This window comes from Melanerpes formicivorus, unplaced genomic scaffold (assembly GCF_026170545.1).
Source record: "Melanerpes formicivorus ecotype bairdi unplaced genomic scaffold, bMelFor1.0.p_v2 SCAF_71, whole genome shotgun sequence".
NCBI classification, from domain to species: domain Eukaryota; kingdom Metazoa; phylum Chordata; class Aves; order Piciformes; family Picidae; genus Melanerpes; species Melanerpes formicivorus.
The window spans coordinates 1,232,152-1,250,089 of NW_027142423.1; the positions used below are offsets into that span (position 1 = coordinate 1,232,152).

Consider the following 17,938-nt stretch of genomic DNA (forward strand, 5'->3'; position numbering starts at 1 on the left):
TGTTGTTTGGATATTGGCACCAATGTGGACTGAGACAATGCACTTGCCCAGTTGTGCCCAACTTGTTCACAGTGTCTTTATTTGCTTTGGGGACTGGAAATAGCTTTAAATGACCTTTCCCTGCTGCCCTTTCACTCCCTGCCTTCATGGCACTAGAGGTGGTGATCCTATCTGCTCCTACCCTCCATTTATCAGCATAAATCATAGATTTGTTTTGGTTCAAAGAGACCTTTAAAATCATCTAGCGCAAGTGTTAATCACATGCTGTCAAGTCCACCACTAAACCATGTCCCTCAACACCACATCTACATGCCTTTGAAATCCCTCCAGTGATGGGGACTCCATCACTGCCCTGCACAGCCTGGTCTAGGGCTTGACAACCCTTTGCATGAAGGAATTGTTCCTAATATCCAAGCTATTTCCTCTTGCCCTATCACTTGTCACCTGGGAGAAGAGACCAAGCCCTGTCTAGCTTCAACTGCCTTTCAGGAAGTTGTAGAGCGCAAAAAGGTCTCCTATGAGCCTCCTGTTCTCCAGGCTGAACAACCCCAGTTCCCTTAGTTGATCCTCACAACACATGTTCTCCAGACCCTTCATCAGCTTCACTGCCCTTCTCTGGACACACTCCAACACTTCAGTGTCCTTCTTGGAGCATGGGACCCAAAACTGAGCAGAGGATTCAAGGTGTGGCCTCAGTGTCCAGTCAGGGGGACAATCCCTGCCTTGGTTCTGCTGGCCACAGTATGTTCAATACAATTTTGTGGATGTGCCATATCTCCTCCTTCCCCTGACCTTTTCATCTGTCAAAAAACAACTGCTGGCGCAACAGGCACCAACTCTGCCTGAACAGCAACATCACTCCAACCTTCAGCTTGGAGCTGGGGTTCAGCATGATGTACTTCAGACTATTCTGGATGTTCTCTGTCCACGAGGCAAGCCAGGTCACCGTGTTGTCAAAGCGCACCTCCTTCCACTTGTGCCCTTCTGGGGGCGTGGGGATCTTGGAGTCCCTGTGGGTAGAGAAGGTTTGACAGCCCTCAGACCATGAAGAAGAAACAGCCCATCAATTCAACTGCTCCCAGGGAGCCAAGGATGTTCAACATCTTGCAGCATTACCGGCAGAAAACATCCAATCCACCCCAAAATGTTCCACAACACAAAATGGGTTGCATTGGAAGGGACCTTTAAAGGTCATCTAGTCCAACACTCTTGCAGCCAACAGGGACATCTGCAACTAGAGCCGGTTGCTCAGGTGATCAGATCTTTATCCTTTGGATGCTGGAGACAACAGGAGAACTTGCTGGGCTGGTACAGTGTGTTTTGAATCAAGGCTACAAGGTCTTTAAGCAGCTGTAAGAGCACTGCAGTGTTTACAGTTGATGTTGCATGAACATTACAGGCACCAGTAAGAGATGAGAGCTGCTCACCAGCTTCCCTGGCCACATCACATCCAGAGAGAAACTAAAGAAGTCATACCTAACCATGAAACAGACATCTGGAGGGGGCCAGGAGGAGAGAGAATCAGAATTGTTTCAGTTGAAAAAGACCTCTGAGGTCACCAAGTCCAACCATCAAAGGGTTCCAAGTGAGCTCAAGCCTGAGAGCAAAACCCCACGGCATCTCAGGGCAGGGGAGATGTGCTACTTATCCCTGCCCCAAAAGCAGCTCAGTTTTGGGAGTCTCAGCTCTTCCCCAGGCAACTCACTTGCTGCAGTTGATGATAACATCTTCTGGCATGATCCTCTTCTTCAGCATGCCCATTTTGGGGTGGTTACCACGTCCACGGAACAGCCCAGGTGGCTCCGTTTTGAAGTTGCCTATCTTCTCCCGGTGCCCATCAAGGATGCAGTACCCATACTCCTCTTGGATCTTATCTGCCTCTTCCTTCAGTTTCTGAAACAAGCACCATCCCATCATCATCCCACAGGATGAAACCAAAACCCCATGACTTGTGCTTGCTTATCATCACCCTCTTCCTGCAGAAAGTAAGGCAGGCAAGGTAAAGCTCAAAGGGCTGGAGGAAGACATAAGCACAAGTCCAAGTCCACTCCCAAAAAATGGCTCATCTTCACCCACTTTAGAAAGCTTCAAGATGGTCCCACATGAGACACCAATGGGGGCCTACAAGAAAGCTGGTGAGGGACTTTTTAGGGTGTCAGGTAATGACAGGACTAGAGGGAATGGAACAGAAATAGAAATGGGTAGATTCAGATTGGATGTTAGGAAGAAGTTCTCCACCATGAGGGTGGTGAGACACTGAACAGGTTGCCCAGGGAGGTGGTAGAAGCCTCATCCCTGGAGGTTTTTAAAGACAGGCTGGATGTGGCTCTGAGCAACCTGATCTTGTGTGAGATGTCCCTGCTCATAGGAGGGGGGTTGGAACTAGATGATCCTTGAGGTTCCTTCCAACCTTAACAATTCTATGACTCTATGAAAGCCTGTGTGCCCAAAGGCCCTTATCAATGTTCACCATCCTCTAGACAGGGTAGGACCCCAAATCACAGTCCAAGGATGCCATGAAACGTGCAGTTTCCACAGATAAAGTTATTGAAGAGGGGCATGATGTTCATAGATGAAGCTGATCCAAAGGCCAAAGAGGTCCCAGATCAAAGCTAACACCAGGAAAGGAAAAAAGCAGGAGCTGAAATACCCCAACCTTGTCTCAAAACACATTGGCCAGCCCCAGATGTCACAGAAAACAGTCCTCACCTGCTTCTCCTCTTTGGAGAGTGCTTTCCGTGCCTCACTTTTGTCCACAAAGTACTTGTGGATCTCACTGAAGTCACACTTGTCCAGCTGTTTGATTATTTCCTGCTCCTCTGAAGTCATCTCCTGAGCAAGGGATGAGAAGGGTTGGGCAAAACCAACTCACACAGAGCTGCTGCTTATTTCTTTTCTTCATAGAGAAGGAGAGAGAAGACCCAAATACCAGTTCTTCAGAAAAATCAGAAGGGAGCAGCCAACCCAGCTATCCCAGCCACCTCCACCCAAGGACAGAGAAAGCTGCCATGGTAGAAGGCCATCCTGCCTGTAGACATCTGAGCTTACACCCAGGGAAGAAAAAGGCAGCCAGCTCTGAAGTAGAGCAAGCTCTACCCTCTGCTGTGGAAGAAAGTGGTCCACAAGCATGGTCATAAGCAGCTTGCAGGGCCTGCAGAAGCAGTTCTGAAGGTATCTGGGAACACTTATCTTCCCCTAATAGGGGTCTTGCTTTTATTTGGGGACTGAGACACGGTGCTGTGGAACCATGAGGTTAATTCTTCAGAGGGACACCTGCCTCAAACTGCTTGTGAAGCTGTTCAGGAGACCCAGCACCTACTTTCTTAGGTAGCACCACTAGAACTCAGCAGAACCACAAGTGCCAACAGGAAGCTCTCCAAGATCCTGCAGAGAGCAAACCCCAACCCAAATCCAGAAGAAGCAATCAATCACATAATTTAGAATCCCATAGCTATATGATAACAGGCTGGATGTTAGGAAGAAGCTCTTCACAGAAAGAGTGATTGGCCATTGGCATGTGCTGCCCAGGGAGGTGGTGGAGTCACCATCACTGGAGGTGTTTAGGAAGAGACTGGATGGGGTGCTTGGTGCCATGGTTTAGTTGATTAGATGCTGTTGGATGAGAGGTTGGACTTGATGATCTCAAAGGTCTCTTCCGACCTGGTTAATTTAATTCTACTCTATTCTAACAACTGAAGAACTTAGCCACAAATAAACCTCATCTCTCCATCCATGGTTTAACAGCCATGGTGGTGTTAGGTTGATGGACTCCATCTCAGTGGTCTTTTCCAACTGATACAACTCTATGATTCTATCCCACACCACAGCCAAGGGTCTACCTGGAGATGACAGGGTTAATGCTGAGTTGAATTTGAAAGCTGGGCAGCAAAGAAGCTCTCACAGAGATGATACCTTCCTCCAGTCATTGAAGAAGTTATTCTGGAAGATCTCCTTGGTTGTGTATTCATGATCAAGCATTTTGGCATAGAAGGTGGCAATTTCTTCTGTGGCCAGGCTCAGCTTTAGGGGTTTGCCTAGGAAGAGAGAGGACCTTTAGTTATGGGGACAACCCAACCCAGGCAGTTGTACACTGGTGGGATTCCAGCACGTTCCTACACCAGACACAGCCTTATCTGCGGATCAATACCTTGAGTGCTTGGCACAGCAGGATGCTGCTGCAGCTCACCTGCAATCACACACTTCATTTTCTTCTCCAGGAGAGTGGAAATCTTGATTTACATCAAAGTCATTGAGCCATGGGGCTTTCAGCAGTCACCACACTACGACAAGTCCCAAACTAACAGCTCCACACAAAGTTTTGCTTTCTGACCACAACTACTTCCAGGACCTCTCCACTTGGACAAGTTTCATCTCAAATACTTTCCCCACATAAATGAAGCAATCATGGGAAGCTCAAAGCAGAGACTTGAGCAACAGACAGAGCCTCTCATGGTCATCTGGTGGGTCTCAGATCATCTGTCAGATCCATCACCCTGTCCTGGGCTCTTTGACCAGAGCAATGAAACCCAGCAAATCCAAATAACTTTTTGGCTCTTCCTAGGAGACCAATAGTTTGAAAGAGCTTTCCTAGGCAAGCCACATGAAAAACACCCTGCAGAGCTCCAGGGGATCAATCCTCCCTGCACCAGACATTCTGGTCTTTGGGGCTCCTGATCTCCACCTGAACTTCAGGGCACAGCAGGTCACAGCCTTACAGCAGCCCCAGGACAAGACTTTTCCTGCTTGGGGCTGCTGCCTGTCCACAAACATTCTTTCATCCAGGAACAGTGACACCTCTTAGCAAACAAGCCAATTATCACCCAAGACTCCAGGCCAAAGCCACCAGCCTAGATGCAAACAGCACACAGATGGGCCTCCCACAGCTCAGAGGCCACAGAGAAGGTCCAAAGCCTGTTTGTTGAGCCAGAAAAAGTCACTGACCACCTCACTGGCGGCCCATCACTGCTCTCTGGTGAGAGTATTGCCAGACACCTCATCTCACCAACTTGGCCTTTTTTTTTCCCCTTCAGAAATAGCCCACAAGCAATAGGAGGCCCAGTGAGGAGGACCAAGACCTCATAGGATTGTGGTGCCCTCCTATCTCCAACATCCCCTGGTCAAGGCCCAAGGTCCTTCTTGCCTCCCATTCCTTGATCTGTCAGAAAATAGTTCAGGGGTGGAGTTAAAACTGGGGAGGAGAAGACAACCTAGCAGGCAGGGTGGGAAATGAAGGACAGCAGAGACCTGGATCTGTCCTGTCAATCTCAGCCCCTCACTGATTCATTGAGTTGCTTTAAGGTGGTGTGTCTGGTGGCCCTGGGGACAAAATCAGGAGTCATGAAGCAGCTAAAACATGCAAAAGCTGTCACATTTTCTTGGCTTGCAGGGAAACCATGTATGAGTTGATGTAAAGCTCAAATTCCAGAGGCATCTTAATGAGGAAAAAAACAAACCTTTTCCCCACCCCCAGTCAGTCCTCACAAGAAGTACAAGAGAACTTCAGGCAACAGCACCAAGATCTGCTGCTGGCCTTTAAGAAACTTGGGATCCAGGCCCACCACTGCACATCCTGCAGCTAGGACAGGCTGTAAGTGAGGTGCAAATCCCAGACACACACATGGGTGCATTACAGAACCCTTAAAGCCAGATGAAGGCAGCCATATGGGACCCCCTTACCCTGTCCCAGGGTGCTCTGCATGGGAAGGGATGCATGAGATGATCAGTTTCTCAATAATCCCATAACTCCTACTGTATCCAAAACCACCCAGCCTTCACCCAGGGTTCAGATTTATCCAATGGGATACTTGTGGTCTACAATACTACTTCTCCATCCAAGAGAGGATACCAGCTCTTCAGCCAGGCAGAGGACAACTCTGCAAGCCCCAGGTCCCATCACAAGGTGGACATACCATCATAATAGAACTGTACATCATCAGGCAGCGGCTCGTAGAGAGGGACAAAGTAGGGGCCTCGGTGCTCCAGCTGGGTCCATTTCACTTGATCTTCTTTCTTCTCCTCTTCCCACCTGAGACAGAGGCACAGGGACTCATGAAAGCATTCTCAAGCCTGGGGGCTGGGACCTTCTCCCAGGGTGACCCTGGGAAGGTGATTTGTGAGCACTGATGGTTGCCACAAACCCCAAGCAGAATCCCGTGGTCTGTGCTACTGCCTCAGTTTCCCTGTTCTTTCAAACAAAGATAACTGTGGTGCAAGCCAGGGAAAGGGATCTTGAGAAAGAGGATGTTTGGTGTGGTTACATGGAAGGACACAGGGGGAAGAACGAAAGGATGGATCTAGTCAGCCAAATTTATGTTCACAAGCAGAGAGACCCCACTGCTGAACCATGGAGGCTGCTCAGTTTGCACAGAATCACAGAATCATTTTGGTTGGACAAGATCTTCAAGTTCATGAAGTAAGTCCAACCATTAACCTAGTACAGTCAGTTCACCCCTAAACTGTGTCACTCAGCACCACATCTACACAGCTTTTAAATCCCTCCAGGGAGACTTCACCACTGCTCCGGGCAGCCTGGTCCAGGGCTTGACAACCCTTCCCATGAAGAAATAACTCCTTATGTACAACCTAAACCTCCTCTGGTGCAACTTGAGGCCATTTCCTCTTGTCCTGTCACTTAGAATCATAGAATCAATAAGGTTGGAAAAGACCTCAAAGATCATCAAGTCCAACCTGTCACCCAAGACCTCGTGAATACTAAACCATGGCACCAAGTGCCGCTTGCTACTAGGGAGAAGAGACCAACCCCCACCTGGCTCCAACCTCCTTTCAGTAAGTTTTAGAGATCCACAAGGTCTCCTTTTCTCCAGGGTGCTCCAGCTTAGGATCATAGAATCAATAAGGTTGGAAGAAACCTCATAGATCATCAAGTCCAATCTGTCACCCTACACCTCATGACTACCAAACCATGGCACCAAGTGCCACATCCAATCCCCTCTTGAACACCTCCAGGGATGAGGACTCCACCACCTCCCTGGGCAGCCCATTCCAATGGCTAACAACTCTCTCTGTGAAGAACTTTCTCCTCATTATAAGAGTAAAAAGAGGACTACATGAAATATAGGAAGATGTGAAGAAAACAAAAGCAGCATGAGACTCTTCAGCCACAGCAATACTATACACTTCTACATGGGAAGTGAGAGGCAGCTTTAGTTCCCCACCTCTCAAAACCAGACTGACTCATTCTAACACAGAAGTTTTCTGGCTTTTGCATCATTTCATAATTAACTTCTATATTATTTCATGAAACTCTGTCACTTCAGGTTTGCTCTGACAGAGAGGACATCCCCACACTGGCCAGGCCTGGGAAAGCTCTGTCGCTGGTATTTATGACCATAGCCCCAGCAGCGGCTGTAAGCGCTAAAACTCACCCTCCCTTCACTCCTCGGTCCTCACTGTCCTGGAACCATCCCAGGTCAGGTTGTTTGGGGCTCTGAGCAACCTGCTCTAGTTGCAGATGTCCCTGCTCGCTGCAGGGGTGTTGGACTAGATGACCCTGAAAGGTCCCTGCTAACCCAAGACATATTTACACCCATGGTTTAATGCAAATAAGATCTTCATGCACCTTCCCCCTCCACACACACACACACACACACACACTCCAGAGCACACAGCATTTAAAAACAACTGCAAGCCTTAAAACGTGAAATTCAGGGCTCTTGAAAGGGGAAAAAAAAACAAACCCATATCTAATAACAAAATCAAAACACCCACCCTGAGGAGCATTAAAAGAGACAACCTAGCTCAAAGGCAGAGGATGGTGACAGGAGGATATGAGACAAGCAGGAGACCTGCAGCTCAGCTAGGCTGACGCTGGCTCCTTAATGCCAGCATCTTCAGGAAAACAAAGCAAACAACCCCAACCAACCAACCAACCAACCAACCAAGGATCGTTGGGCAAACACAGGAGGAGTTCGCCCTGGGGAAGAATAAACCCAGAGTTTCTCGCTCGGTAGCGCCCCGGAAGCATTTCCAACCTTTCTCCTGCCCGAGGGGAATGGGGGTGGAATAAATCAATCACAGCCAAAGGTTCATTGTGCCAAGGAAAAAAACAAACGGGGGCGGGGAAGAAGATACTAAGGGAAAATCACCATGGTAGAGAAAGCTGCTCTGAAAACATTTCAGAGGTGATTTGGAGGACACCAAGAGCTCTAACTCCCCTCCCCCTCCTCACCACGGGTCCCCGTGCTGGCAAAGCATCTCCCACACTTACCTCCTGCAGCCCCCAGACCCTGAGCGGAGGCACATGAGGGTGAGAGGGTGAGCTGGGAGTGCTGGACCCTGCGACCGAGCAGCGAGGAGGTGAGACGCCGGTACAGGGGTACAAGTCACTGACCACCAGTGAGGCTGGGGGACGTCCAGGTCACCCCGAGCATCCTGCCCCAGCACCCTGCTACCCACCAATGCATAGTGGTGCTGGTGCCCGAGGCACTGCCATGAGGAGCCACCGCTGTGTCCCCGCAGTCCGGGTTGTGACACTACCCAAGTGCCAAGGCAGCAAAGCCTTATGGGAAATGTAGTCCTGGGTGAAGTTTTGGGGCAAAACTGCTGGGGGAAGAAAACCAAGCTATGTACCAGCTTCTTGCCTCCGTGCCAAGCCCCAGCCCCCCAAAGAAGGCATTACTCAGCACAAATGCTCCTTACTCCTACTTTTCATTCCACTTTATGCCCCACTTTGTCTCAAAGGTGCAGGTACCCATGGACATTCCTGTGCAGGACAACACCCCAGAAGCTCCCCACAGCTCAGGTTTGCATGGGCTCCAAAGCACCCAGCCCTGTGGTAGAACACTGGACCAGGCTCTGCCCAAAGAGGTTGTGGAGTGCCTCTCTGGAGGCACTGAAAAGCCTCCCAGACATGGTCCTGGGTGGTTTACTCTAAATGACCCTTGCTTAGCAGGGAGGTTGGACTAGATGATCTTCAGCAGTTGCTTCCAACTTCCACCATCCTATGCCTGTGTGATTCTCTGCCCTAGATATTGGGGTGCTATGGGGAGAGAGTGACACCAAGTGGTTAAAGACACCATTTCCTGCCACCTTGCCAAGAAATACAGCATTTGGACATCAGGAAGAAATTCTTTGCCATGAGGGTGGTGGAACACTAGAGAAGAGAAGTGGTGGAGGTCCCATCCCTGGAGACTTTCAAGGTCAGGCTTGGTGGGGCTCTGAGCAACCTGATGTAGTTGGGGATGTCCCTGCTGACCTGTAAAGGTCCCTTCCAACTCAAATCTGTCTATGATCCATCAGCCTCACTCATCCACCCTCTCATGATGCTTGCCTGGATCACCCTCAAACTGGTGGGAAAAAAAACAAAACAAAAGAAACAAAAGGAAACATAAATAAAGCTCCTTTATACCTTCTACTACTTACACCAGCTTGGAGGCTGCTGTGCTATGCTGTGTGTGGCTGGAGGGCAGCCAGGCAGAAAGGGACTTGGGGTACTGGTTGATAGCAGGCTGAACATGAGCCAGCAGTGTGCCCAGGTGGCCAAGAAGGCCAATGGCATCCTGGCCTGTATCAGGAACAGTGTGGCCAGGAGGAGCAGGGAGGTCATTCTGTCCCTGTACTTTGCACTGGTTAGGTCCCACTTTGAGTCCTGTGTCCAGTTGTGGGCCTCTCAGTTTAGGAAAGCTGGGGAGGGGTTTGGAGCACAGCCCTATGAGGAGAGGCTGAGGGAGCTGGGGTTGCTTAGCCTGGAGAAGAGGAAGCTAAGGGGAGACCTCATTGCCCTCTACAACTACCTGAAGGGTGGTTGTAGCCAGGTGGGGGTTGGTCTCTTCTCCCAGGCAAGCAGCACCAGAACAAGAGGACACAGTCTCAAACTGTGCCAGGGCTGGATGTTAGGAAGAAGTTCTTCATAGAAAGAGATTGACCATTGGAATGGGCTGCTCAGGGAGGTGGTGGAGTCACCATCACTGGAGGTGTTTAGAAAGAGACTGGATGGGGTGCTTGGTGCCATGGTTTAGTTGATTAGATGGTGCTGGGTGATAGGTTGGACTCGATGATCTCAAAGGTCTCTTCCAACCTGGTTAATTCTATTCTATTCTACGGGACTTATGCCTTCTACCAATCATGAGCTTCTCTCTTCGCCAGCTGAGCACCTGTAAAGCCAGTTTAGGTAGACTATATACTATATATACACTCTTTATACAAATACAAAACTCTCTTATGCAAATATTGTGTATTACAATGAGAGTGGTTAAACACTGGAACAGGTTGCCCAGAGCTCTGGTTGAGGACCCATCCCTGGAGACATTCAAAATCAGACTTGATATGGCCCTGAACAATGTGATCTAGTTGGAGGATCACTGCAGGGGGCTGGACAAGATGACCTTTGAGGGTCCTTTCCAACCTGAGGAGTTCTATGATTCTGTGATTCAGAACCTCCTGTTATCTCTCATCCCCTTCATCCAGCTGAGAGTGCCAAGTTTGAGGCTTAGGAAATACAAAGCAGCTGAAAATAGCAATCAAAATGAATTTTCACAGTTCCACCCCAAGAAATAAACTAAACCCCTAGCTGCTTTAGAGTTAGACCTACCCACAAGCCAAAGGGCTGCAGGACACTCACCACTTCCACTTGCTCTCCATCTCTTTCTTTTCTTCCTCTATCTTCTCCTTTTTAACCCTTTTGTTGTTCTTTTCTTCTCCTCCTTCCTTAGATTTCCTTTTCCGGTTTTTTTGTGTACTCTCCTCCTCTTCACTCTTCTCTTTGCTCATCATCTTTTCTTCTGCTTCCTCTTTTGGCTTTTTCTCCTTGACTTTTTGCTTTTTCTCTTTCCTTGACACATCTCTCTTCCCTGCCTCATCCTCCATCTCCTGCTCAACCTCTGCACTCTGGGTCTCCCTCCATCCTGCATCCCCTTTCTCATGCACATCCTCTTCCTCCTTCTTTACTCCTTTTCCACCCTCACTTCCCTTCCCCACCCCATCTCTCTCCTCCAGTTCATCTCCAACTCTTTTCTCACTTGTCTTCTCCAGTTCTTCCCCCTCTTCTAACATTTTTTCCTCCTCTACTTTCTTTTTCTTCCTCGTCTTCTCCTCCATTTTCACCTTCTTGATCTTCTCTGCTTTCCCCTTCTCCTGCTTTTCCTTCCCAGCATCCTGGATGCTGTTGCCACTCCTTTGCTTCACTCTGCCCTTTTCTCCTGCCCTGCTCATGGCATCACCATCACCCCCCTTCTTCTCATTGATGTCTTTAAACACAGCTCTCTGGCTTTCCTCATATGCATCCTTCCTCCTCCCTCCCTTTCTCACCAATTCCTTTTTCTTCTCTTGTGTCTTCTCCCTTTTATCTTTTGAGTCTTGAGCATCACCTTGCTGCTTTGGGACAAAGAGGTCCAGCTCCTCCTCACCTTCCTTTGTTGTAACAGTCCCCACATCCATCTCAAAAACTACAGGCTCTCCAGAGGAGGATGCAGCCATACCAGCAACACCATTGCTTGACTTTGGGACCTGTGAGAAACAGCCATAAGGGAAGAAAGGATGAACCTGGGAAAGAAAAGTGATTATCCCAGAGCCCAGGGGCATGAAGGAGATGGTCCAGGCAGGATTTGGTCTGGGGATGGTGGAACCCCATGGGTTTCTTACCCCAGCTCCAGCCTTGGCCTCTGAGAGCTGCTGTCCTGTTGTGGGTCCTACTCTCTCGGGTTTGCTCTGTGACCTATGAGAGAAGCAAAGCCACTTCTCACCTACTGGTGAGCACCAACCTCCACTTCTTACATGGAAAATTAGGGGATTGCTCCCAAAACAAGTCCTCCTTTCCCTCCATGTGCAGGACTTTGTATTCTGTGACAACTGGAGATATAACAAAGCAGCAGTGACTGCCTTTGTAGGAAGAAGTTGCAGCTTATAGGAGAAGGAAGCTCAAATCAGCAGAACTACAAGGTCTCCAGACTAAATGGGGAAGGCCTCAAGGAAGCATCCCCAGCAACACCTCTGGGATGAGGAGAGTGAGTTTTGCAGGGTTTGGCAGCAGCAACTGAAAGCAACACATAGGTGGCATTGTGGGCACTCTCCTGGGACTGTGGAGACAGGCTCTGCCAATCCCCTCCCAAGAAGGCTGCCTGAGCATTGGTATGACAGGGAAGGACACGGCCTCATTGTTGCAACAAGCTGCAGGACAAGGAGTATCTGAATCCATGACCTCCACCATCAGCCATATGCATGGAGATTTCTCCTAATGTCCGCCTAAACTTCCCCTGGAATAACTTGAGGCCATTTCCTCTTGTCCTATCACTTGTTACTTGGAAGAAGAGAACAACTCCCACGTGGCTCCAAACTCCTTTCAGGGAGTTGTAGAAAACCAGAAGGTCTCCCCACAGCCTCCTTTTCTCCAGGCTGAACAATCCCAGCTCCCTCAGCTGCTCTTCACCAGACCTGTTCTCCAGACCCCTCACCAGCTTCATTGTCCTTCTCTGGATATGCTCCAGCTCCTCAACATCCTTCTTGGCATGAGGGGCCTCAAAAGTGAGCCCAGCATTCGAAGTGTGACCCCAACACTGACCAGTACAGGGGGGCAATTCCTGCTCAGGTCCTGCTGACCACACTGACAGCAAGTTCCCAAAAAACCAAGGACAGTGTGATTTTTCCAAGCAGCTGGAGAACATGTTACACAATCCCTGCTAAACTCATTAGGGCAAACAGCCCTGCAAAACATGCTCAGCCCTTCCAATCTTATTAGCAGCCAAGCACCACCAGATTCATGACTCAGAAGGCAAAGTCCTGCCACCTTTTGGGCTCGGCTCCTTCCCCAGAAGGTCTTATTAGAGGCCTCTCACTGGACATGAAAGCCCCTGCCTCTACAACCAGAGAGGATTAGCCTGCTAAGTGACAGCTTTATGAATTCAAGCTTCCTATCTCTGTCCAGATCTAGCATGGAATGAGAGATTGAAACACCCTTTTCCCAGGCTTTGGGATGTTAGCTGTCCCCACCAGCATTTCCCCACCGCCTACCTGCCTATTTATGGAGGTATGTGCATCTGAGTGATCATGCCCTGCTGACTCCAGCATCACTGGGGAGGTTGGATGGGGCCAAGAGCTTCCCTCTCCACCCTCAAATCCAAGGATGTGGCCTCAAATTCCTCTTACGATGTTTTCTGCAAACTTTAAGGTCACTGAAGGCACCAGGATATGGCTAAGATGCCCAGTGAAGGCATCAGCAGCAGGGTGTGCTCAGGAGGAAAATCCAGGGCTGTGCAAACCCATGGCAAGAAGAGAAAGGACAAATTTCCAATTTTCTGAGGAAAAACCCCAAATCATTCAGGAAGTAGCTGAACTTACCTTGAAGAGTCATTTGGCTGCACTGATGGCCCTTGGGAGAGGGCAGATTTGGTCTCCTCCTAGAAGGTATTAACAGTGTTGACCTGGAGGAGGTTAGCTGGTGCAGGTACCCCAACACAAGCATCACCCCTGAGCAACTACCCAGCCCCTGTGATAGCAATCAGCCAGGCCACAATATCCATATCCCATTGACATCGCTGCCCCTTTCCTTAGCCAACCTAGCTAGAAACCAGGAGCAACAAATGGCAAGTTTATCAAACCACAAGGAGATTCTTGAGGTGTTTTGGGGTTGGGAAACCCTTATCTTACTTCCAGCAACACTGAGAAGGTATTTTATGTAACAAAACCATGAAAACATGAAACCTCTCCTCAACCATCATCCTCAATAAATGAGTTGCTGCTACCAGAGAACAGCAGAAAGGATAAGAGGGCCCCACCACAAAGATTCATCACATGGTAGCTTATGTGCACCCACACCAGCTTGGTCCTTAGCAGAGAATAGAATTAACCAGGTTGGAAGAGACCTTTGAGTCCAACCTCTCATCCAACACCATCTAATCAACTAAACCATGGCACCAAGCACCCCATCCAGTCTCTTCCTAAACACCTCCAGTGACGGTGACTCCACCACCTCCCTGGGCAGCCCATTCCAATGGCTAATCTCTCTCTCTATGAAGAACTTCTTCCTAACATGCAGCCTAAACCTCCCCTGGCACAGGAATATTAAAGGACCCTTGTAGCACATGGTGAGGGGGAAAGAGAGGCAAGGGAAAAAGTCACAGGGTAGGAAATAAAACAAGGGTGAACAGAGGGCAAGGAGAAAGAAGTAAAGCATAGGGAAAATGAGAACCTAGAAGAAAGGGGCTCACTGCAGGAGGGCTGGACAAGATGATCTTTGAGGATCGCTTCCAACCTGATGCATTTTATGATTCTATGAAAACGAGCTCAGCAGCAACTCAGTGCCCCAGGAGATGACCCATGGTGGCCACCAGAAATACTATCACACTGCACGCTTGTTTTCAAAGCCAAAGCCAAGTTCTCCTGCTGCTGGCCATGCAAGGCTACATCCAACCACACACACCCCTGAAACCCATCCCAGCTTCACCTCATGCTTGCCAAGGCTCTCATTAAAAATTCCAACTTCCCCAAGTTTCTTTTTTGAAGACTTTCAAAAGGAGGCCAAAACTACACAGGGATGTTTCTTGAAAGCTGGTGCTGGGAAGCTTCTGGGTTAATTCATTAAGAGGGAAAAAAACTGAGTTAATTATAGGTTGGTTTTGGCAAATACAGACTTTGGTTCTCTGGGAATACACCCACTCTCCTATTCTCAATCCTTCAGCCACCATCAGAAGTCAGGTTGGTCAATTCAAGAGCAGGCAGCTATGATCACCCCCCCAAATAACTCCTGCATGTAAATGACTGGTGCTTATATTTGGAACACCAAGACATCAGACCCAGGAAGCTTTGGGAGGTTTCAAGGTTGCAGTTCTGGTTGCATCCATCCAGGAAAGTTTGCTGATGTTTGAGAAACTGATTTTGCAAGAGAAGGCACACCATAGGGAAGGGAAAAAGCATCTGTGCCAGGATCTGTGCTCTCCAGCATCATCCAAGCACAGCAGCGAAGACCAAATGCCTCAGGAAGGGATGTTGTCAGGATGAGATCAGCATCTGTCTTGTGTTTGAGAAAATATAGAGTCACCTATGAGAACAGCTCTTCAGAGAAGGACTTGGGGATACTGGCAGGTGAAAAGATAGACATCAGTTGGCAATTGGTGCTCACAGCCCAGAAAGTCAACCACATCCTGGACTGACACCCAGCAGCATGGGCAGCAGTTGGAGGGAGGAGATTTGACCCCTCTGCTGCGCTCTGCTGAGGCCCCACCTATAGTGGTGGGGCCAGCTCAGGAGTCCTCAGCACAGGAGAGTCTTGGACCTGTTGGAGTGGGGACAGAGAGGACATGGGAATGAGGGGAGGGTTGGAAGCCCTTTGCTGTGCGGCCAGGCTGAGAGAGTTGGGATTGTTCAGCCTGGAGAAGAGAAGGCTCCATGGAGGCCTCCTGGTGGTTGATCAGTACTTAAAGGGGATGGTAAGAAAGCCGGGGACAGACTCCTTTATCTGGCTCTGTTGAGACAAGGGGTGATGGTTTTAGGCAAAAGTAGGGAGATTAAGGCTAGAGAGGATGAAAAATTCTGTTGTGATGAAGGTGGTGAGACCCTGGCCCAGGATACCAGGAATAGTGATAGATGCTCCCTCCCTGGAACCATTCCAGGTCAGGTTGTTTGGTGCTCTGAGCAACTTGCTCTAGTTGCAGATGTCCCTGCTTATTGCTGGGGCATGAACTAGATGGCTTGGGTTGGAAGGGTCCTTCAAAGGTCATTCTATGATTCTGTGTCCTAATACTTTGTGTTACTCTTGATCCAACACCAAAACGTGATTCAACTGCAATGCCACAGACAGCTGAGCTTCAGACAATTTGCTCTTTAATTCAGTATGCTCAGAAGAACCCTTTCAGGGGCTTGCACACAACCACATGCTCTGAACCTACTCTGGCAGAGGGGTTGGGCTAGATGACCTCCAGATACCCCTTCCAACCCCCACCATTCTGTGACACCATCCTCACAGCTCCCTTGAGAACAAACCACACGAGTGCTCCTTAGTCCTTTGATAGAAGCACTACCACATACCAGCCCATATGCAGGTCCGTCCCCTGCTTGGATCTCATCCTGCAGGCTTGAGCTGAGACCCTGCCCTTCTGCAGCCTCTTGCTTTAGGGAGCTTCTTGGCCAAAAAAGAGACAGAGAAGGAAAACAAGGGAACAAGGGTTTTGTTCCAGTTAAATCCCCTTTTTGATAATCAAAGCAACCCAAGGAGAAGGCAGTTGGTTGTGGGACTTGTAGACAGTTCCTGGGTGAACTCTGAAGGGGAATACCAGCCCTGAAGCTTCCATCTCCTCCCTGGCTGCTATCATCAGCCGCCATTCAGCCAAGGAGTTACCTGCTGATGGTATTTTCCTGCAGAGGCTTCTCTTTCATCTTGGGTGATTTCTTCTTTCCTTTTACCATAGAGGGCTGCGTACCAGGACAGAGCCGTGTAAGAGAGAAGTTCATGGTTTGATGTCCATGAAATAGTTGGGACAGTTACAAGGGTCATCTCAATGCCCAGGCATGGAGAGGGCTGTCTGGTACCTGGACCATGCATGGTGTTTCCCCTGGCTCCTTCTTCACAGCCTTTCTCCTAGGTGCCTTTGGCAGCTCTTTCCCTGACTCACTCCTTCGCTTCCTGGGGACAAGAGCAAATTTGTCCTACCAAGCAGACAGAACATGCAGCAAACCCTTTGGTGGTGGAAATAGGCCATGGTTTGATGCCCCACTACCTAACTCTTATGTGCAGCAGCACCAAAAAAAGGTTCCCAAAAGTAAATTTGGAGGAAATTCTTAGCTGACCATTTAAGGGCTGAGCTGCCCAACAGAATCAAGAGCTGCACCAGGAGTGATAAAATAATGCTGGAGTCCACCCAACGCACACACACACCCCCCCCCCCCCCCCCCGCCATGACTCATGATACCCACCTGCTGCTGCTGTTCTTCACCCCACCAGCCTTTGAGAACTCCATGGGTCTGTCATCCACTAGATTTCCAAGATGTGACACCGAGTTAAGGCAGTACCCCCAAGGATGACCACTGCAACAGGATGGAGACAGGGTATAGCCAGTTTTGCTCTGAGGAGAAACACCAGTAGATGCTTGCTCTACAGCTCAACACTGATGTTTGCAGATAGCCACAGGGTTAAGCTCATCTTTAACAAAGACCCAAGCAGAGCACAAAATGGGAAAGTCTTGAGCTTGGGGGGAGGGGGAAGGCAGGGGGGAAGTGTCAATTAAAGTTGCTGCTAAAATAAATTGCTCTCCCCAAATAGCCTAGGAACTCACATCTCCAGCTAGGTAGATGGTGGTTATGTGTTAGGGTGGATTTATACCCTCAGAGCAGCCCAGGGTGTTATCCAGGTCCTCATTATACCCAGAAATCCACAAAGAATGGAACACAATAAAGCACAACAACAACTAAACCCAAACAAAACACACCCACCCACCCCAAAAGCCCACAACCAAAAAGCCCCAAACAAACAAACAAAACCCATAACCACACAAGAGCAAAACTTGAGTTATTTATTGTTCCCAGCAAAGAAGGCAGCCAGACCACCATCAGCCAACTATTTTCTCTCCTCCTCATGGCTGAAGCAACCAGACCCCTCATATTGCTGCTCCTCCTGGAAACTCAAATCTCCAGAGGATGCACAAAATACATATCAAATTCAAACAACACTAAGGTGCTCCCCATCCATGAAGGACCTTGAACCAGTGAGCTAAGAAATGAAAAGGGACTTTCCAAGGAGATAAGGTAAGCTACAAAACACCATGAGACATCCTGCAAGCTTTTCAGGGAGCAGAAAACACATTGAGGATCCCCGGATTTAACCAGACTTTACCAAGCCATGAACACTTACAGCTACTGATGGGGACCACACTCAATCAGCATAGGGTGAAATGCTCCCTCAAAGCCACCCAGACTAAAGAAGACCTCACCTCTCACCCAACTGCCTCCCTAAAGGCAATACCCCTTTGCAGGCAGCTTATTAAAAGACTCCCTT

The 17,938-nt window shown here is 49.0% G+C and overlaps 1 protein-coding gene across 4 annotated transcripts in view; it reads right to left on the minus strand.

The window, feature by feature from the left end:
- Window positions 1-17,938, minus strand: part of TOP1MT (DNA topoisomerase I mitochondrial) — a 44,165-nt gene that overhangs the window by 25,945 nt on the left and 282 nt on the right. For 3 of the 4 annotated variants that reach the window (XM_068163203.1, XM_068163204.1, XM_068163205.1), the window contains 12 exons: window positions 16,861-16,971; window positions 16,477-16,570; window positions 16,286-16,359; window positions 15,976-16,066; window positions 13,291-13,349; window positions 11,599-11,671; window positions 10,580-11,463; window positions 5,910-6,025; window positions 3,913-4,034; window positions 2,710-2,832; window positions 1,706-1,893; window positions 866-1,010 (listed from right to left, as the gene is read on the minus strand). In XM_068163203.1, the coding sequence (XP_068019304.1) occupies window positions 866-1,010; window positions 1,706-1,893; window positions 2,710-2,832; window positions 3,913-4,034; window positions 5,910-6,025; window positions 10,580-11,463; window positions 11,599-11,671; window positions 13,291-13,349; window positions 15,976-16,066; window positions 16,286-16,359; window positions 16,477-16,570; window positions 16,861-16,904 (2,013 nt within the window). In that variant the 5' untranslated portion in view covers window positions 16,905-16,971. Of the gene's footprint in view, window positions 1-865; window positions 1,011-1,705; window positions 1,894-2,709; window positions 2,833-3,912; window positions 4,035-5,909; window positions 6,026-8,227; window positions 8,458-10,579; window positions 11,464-11,598; window positions 11,672-13,290; window positions 13,350-15,975; window positions 16,067-16,285; window positions 16,360-16,476; window positions 16,571-16,860; window positions 16,972-17,938 lie in introns of those variants that run through there. The other variant, XR_010990447.1, reaches the window with a different exon arrangement.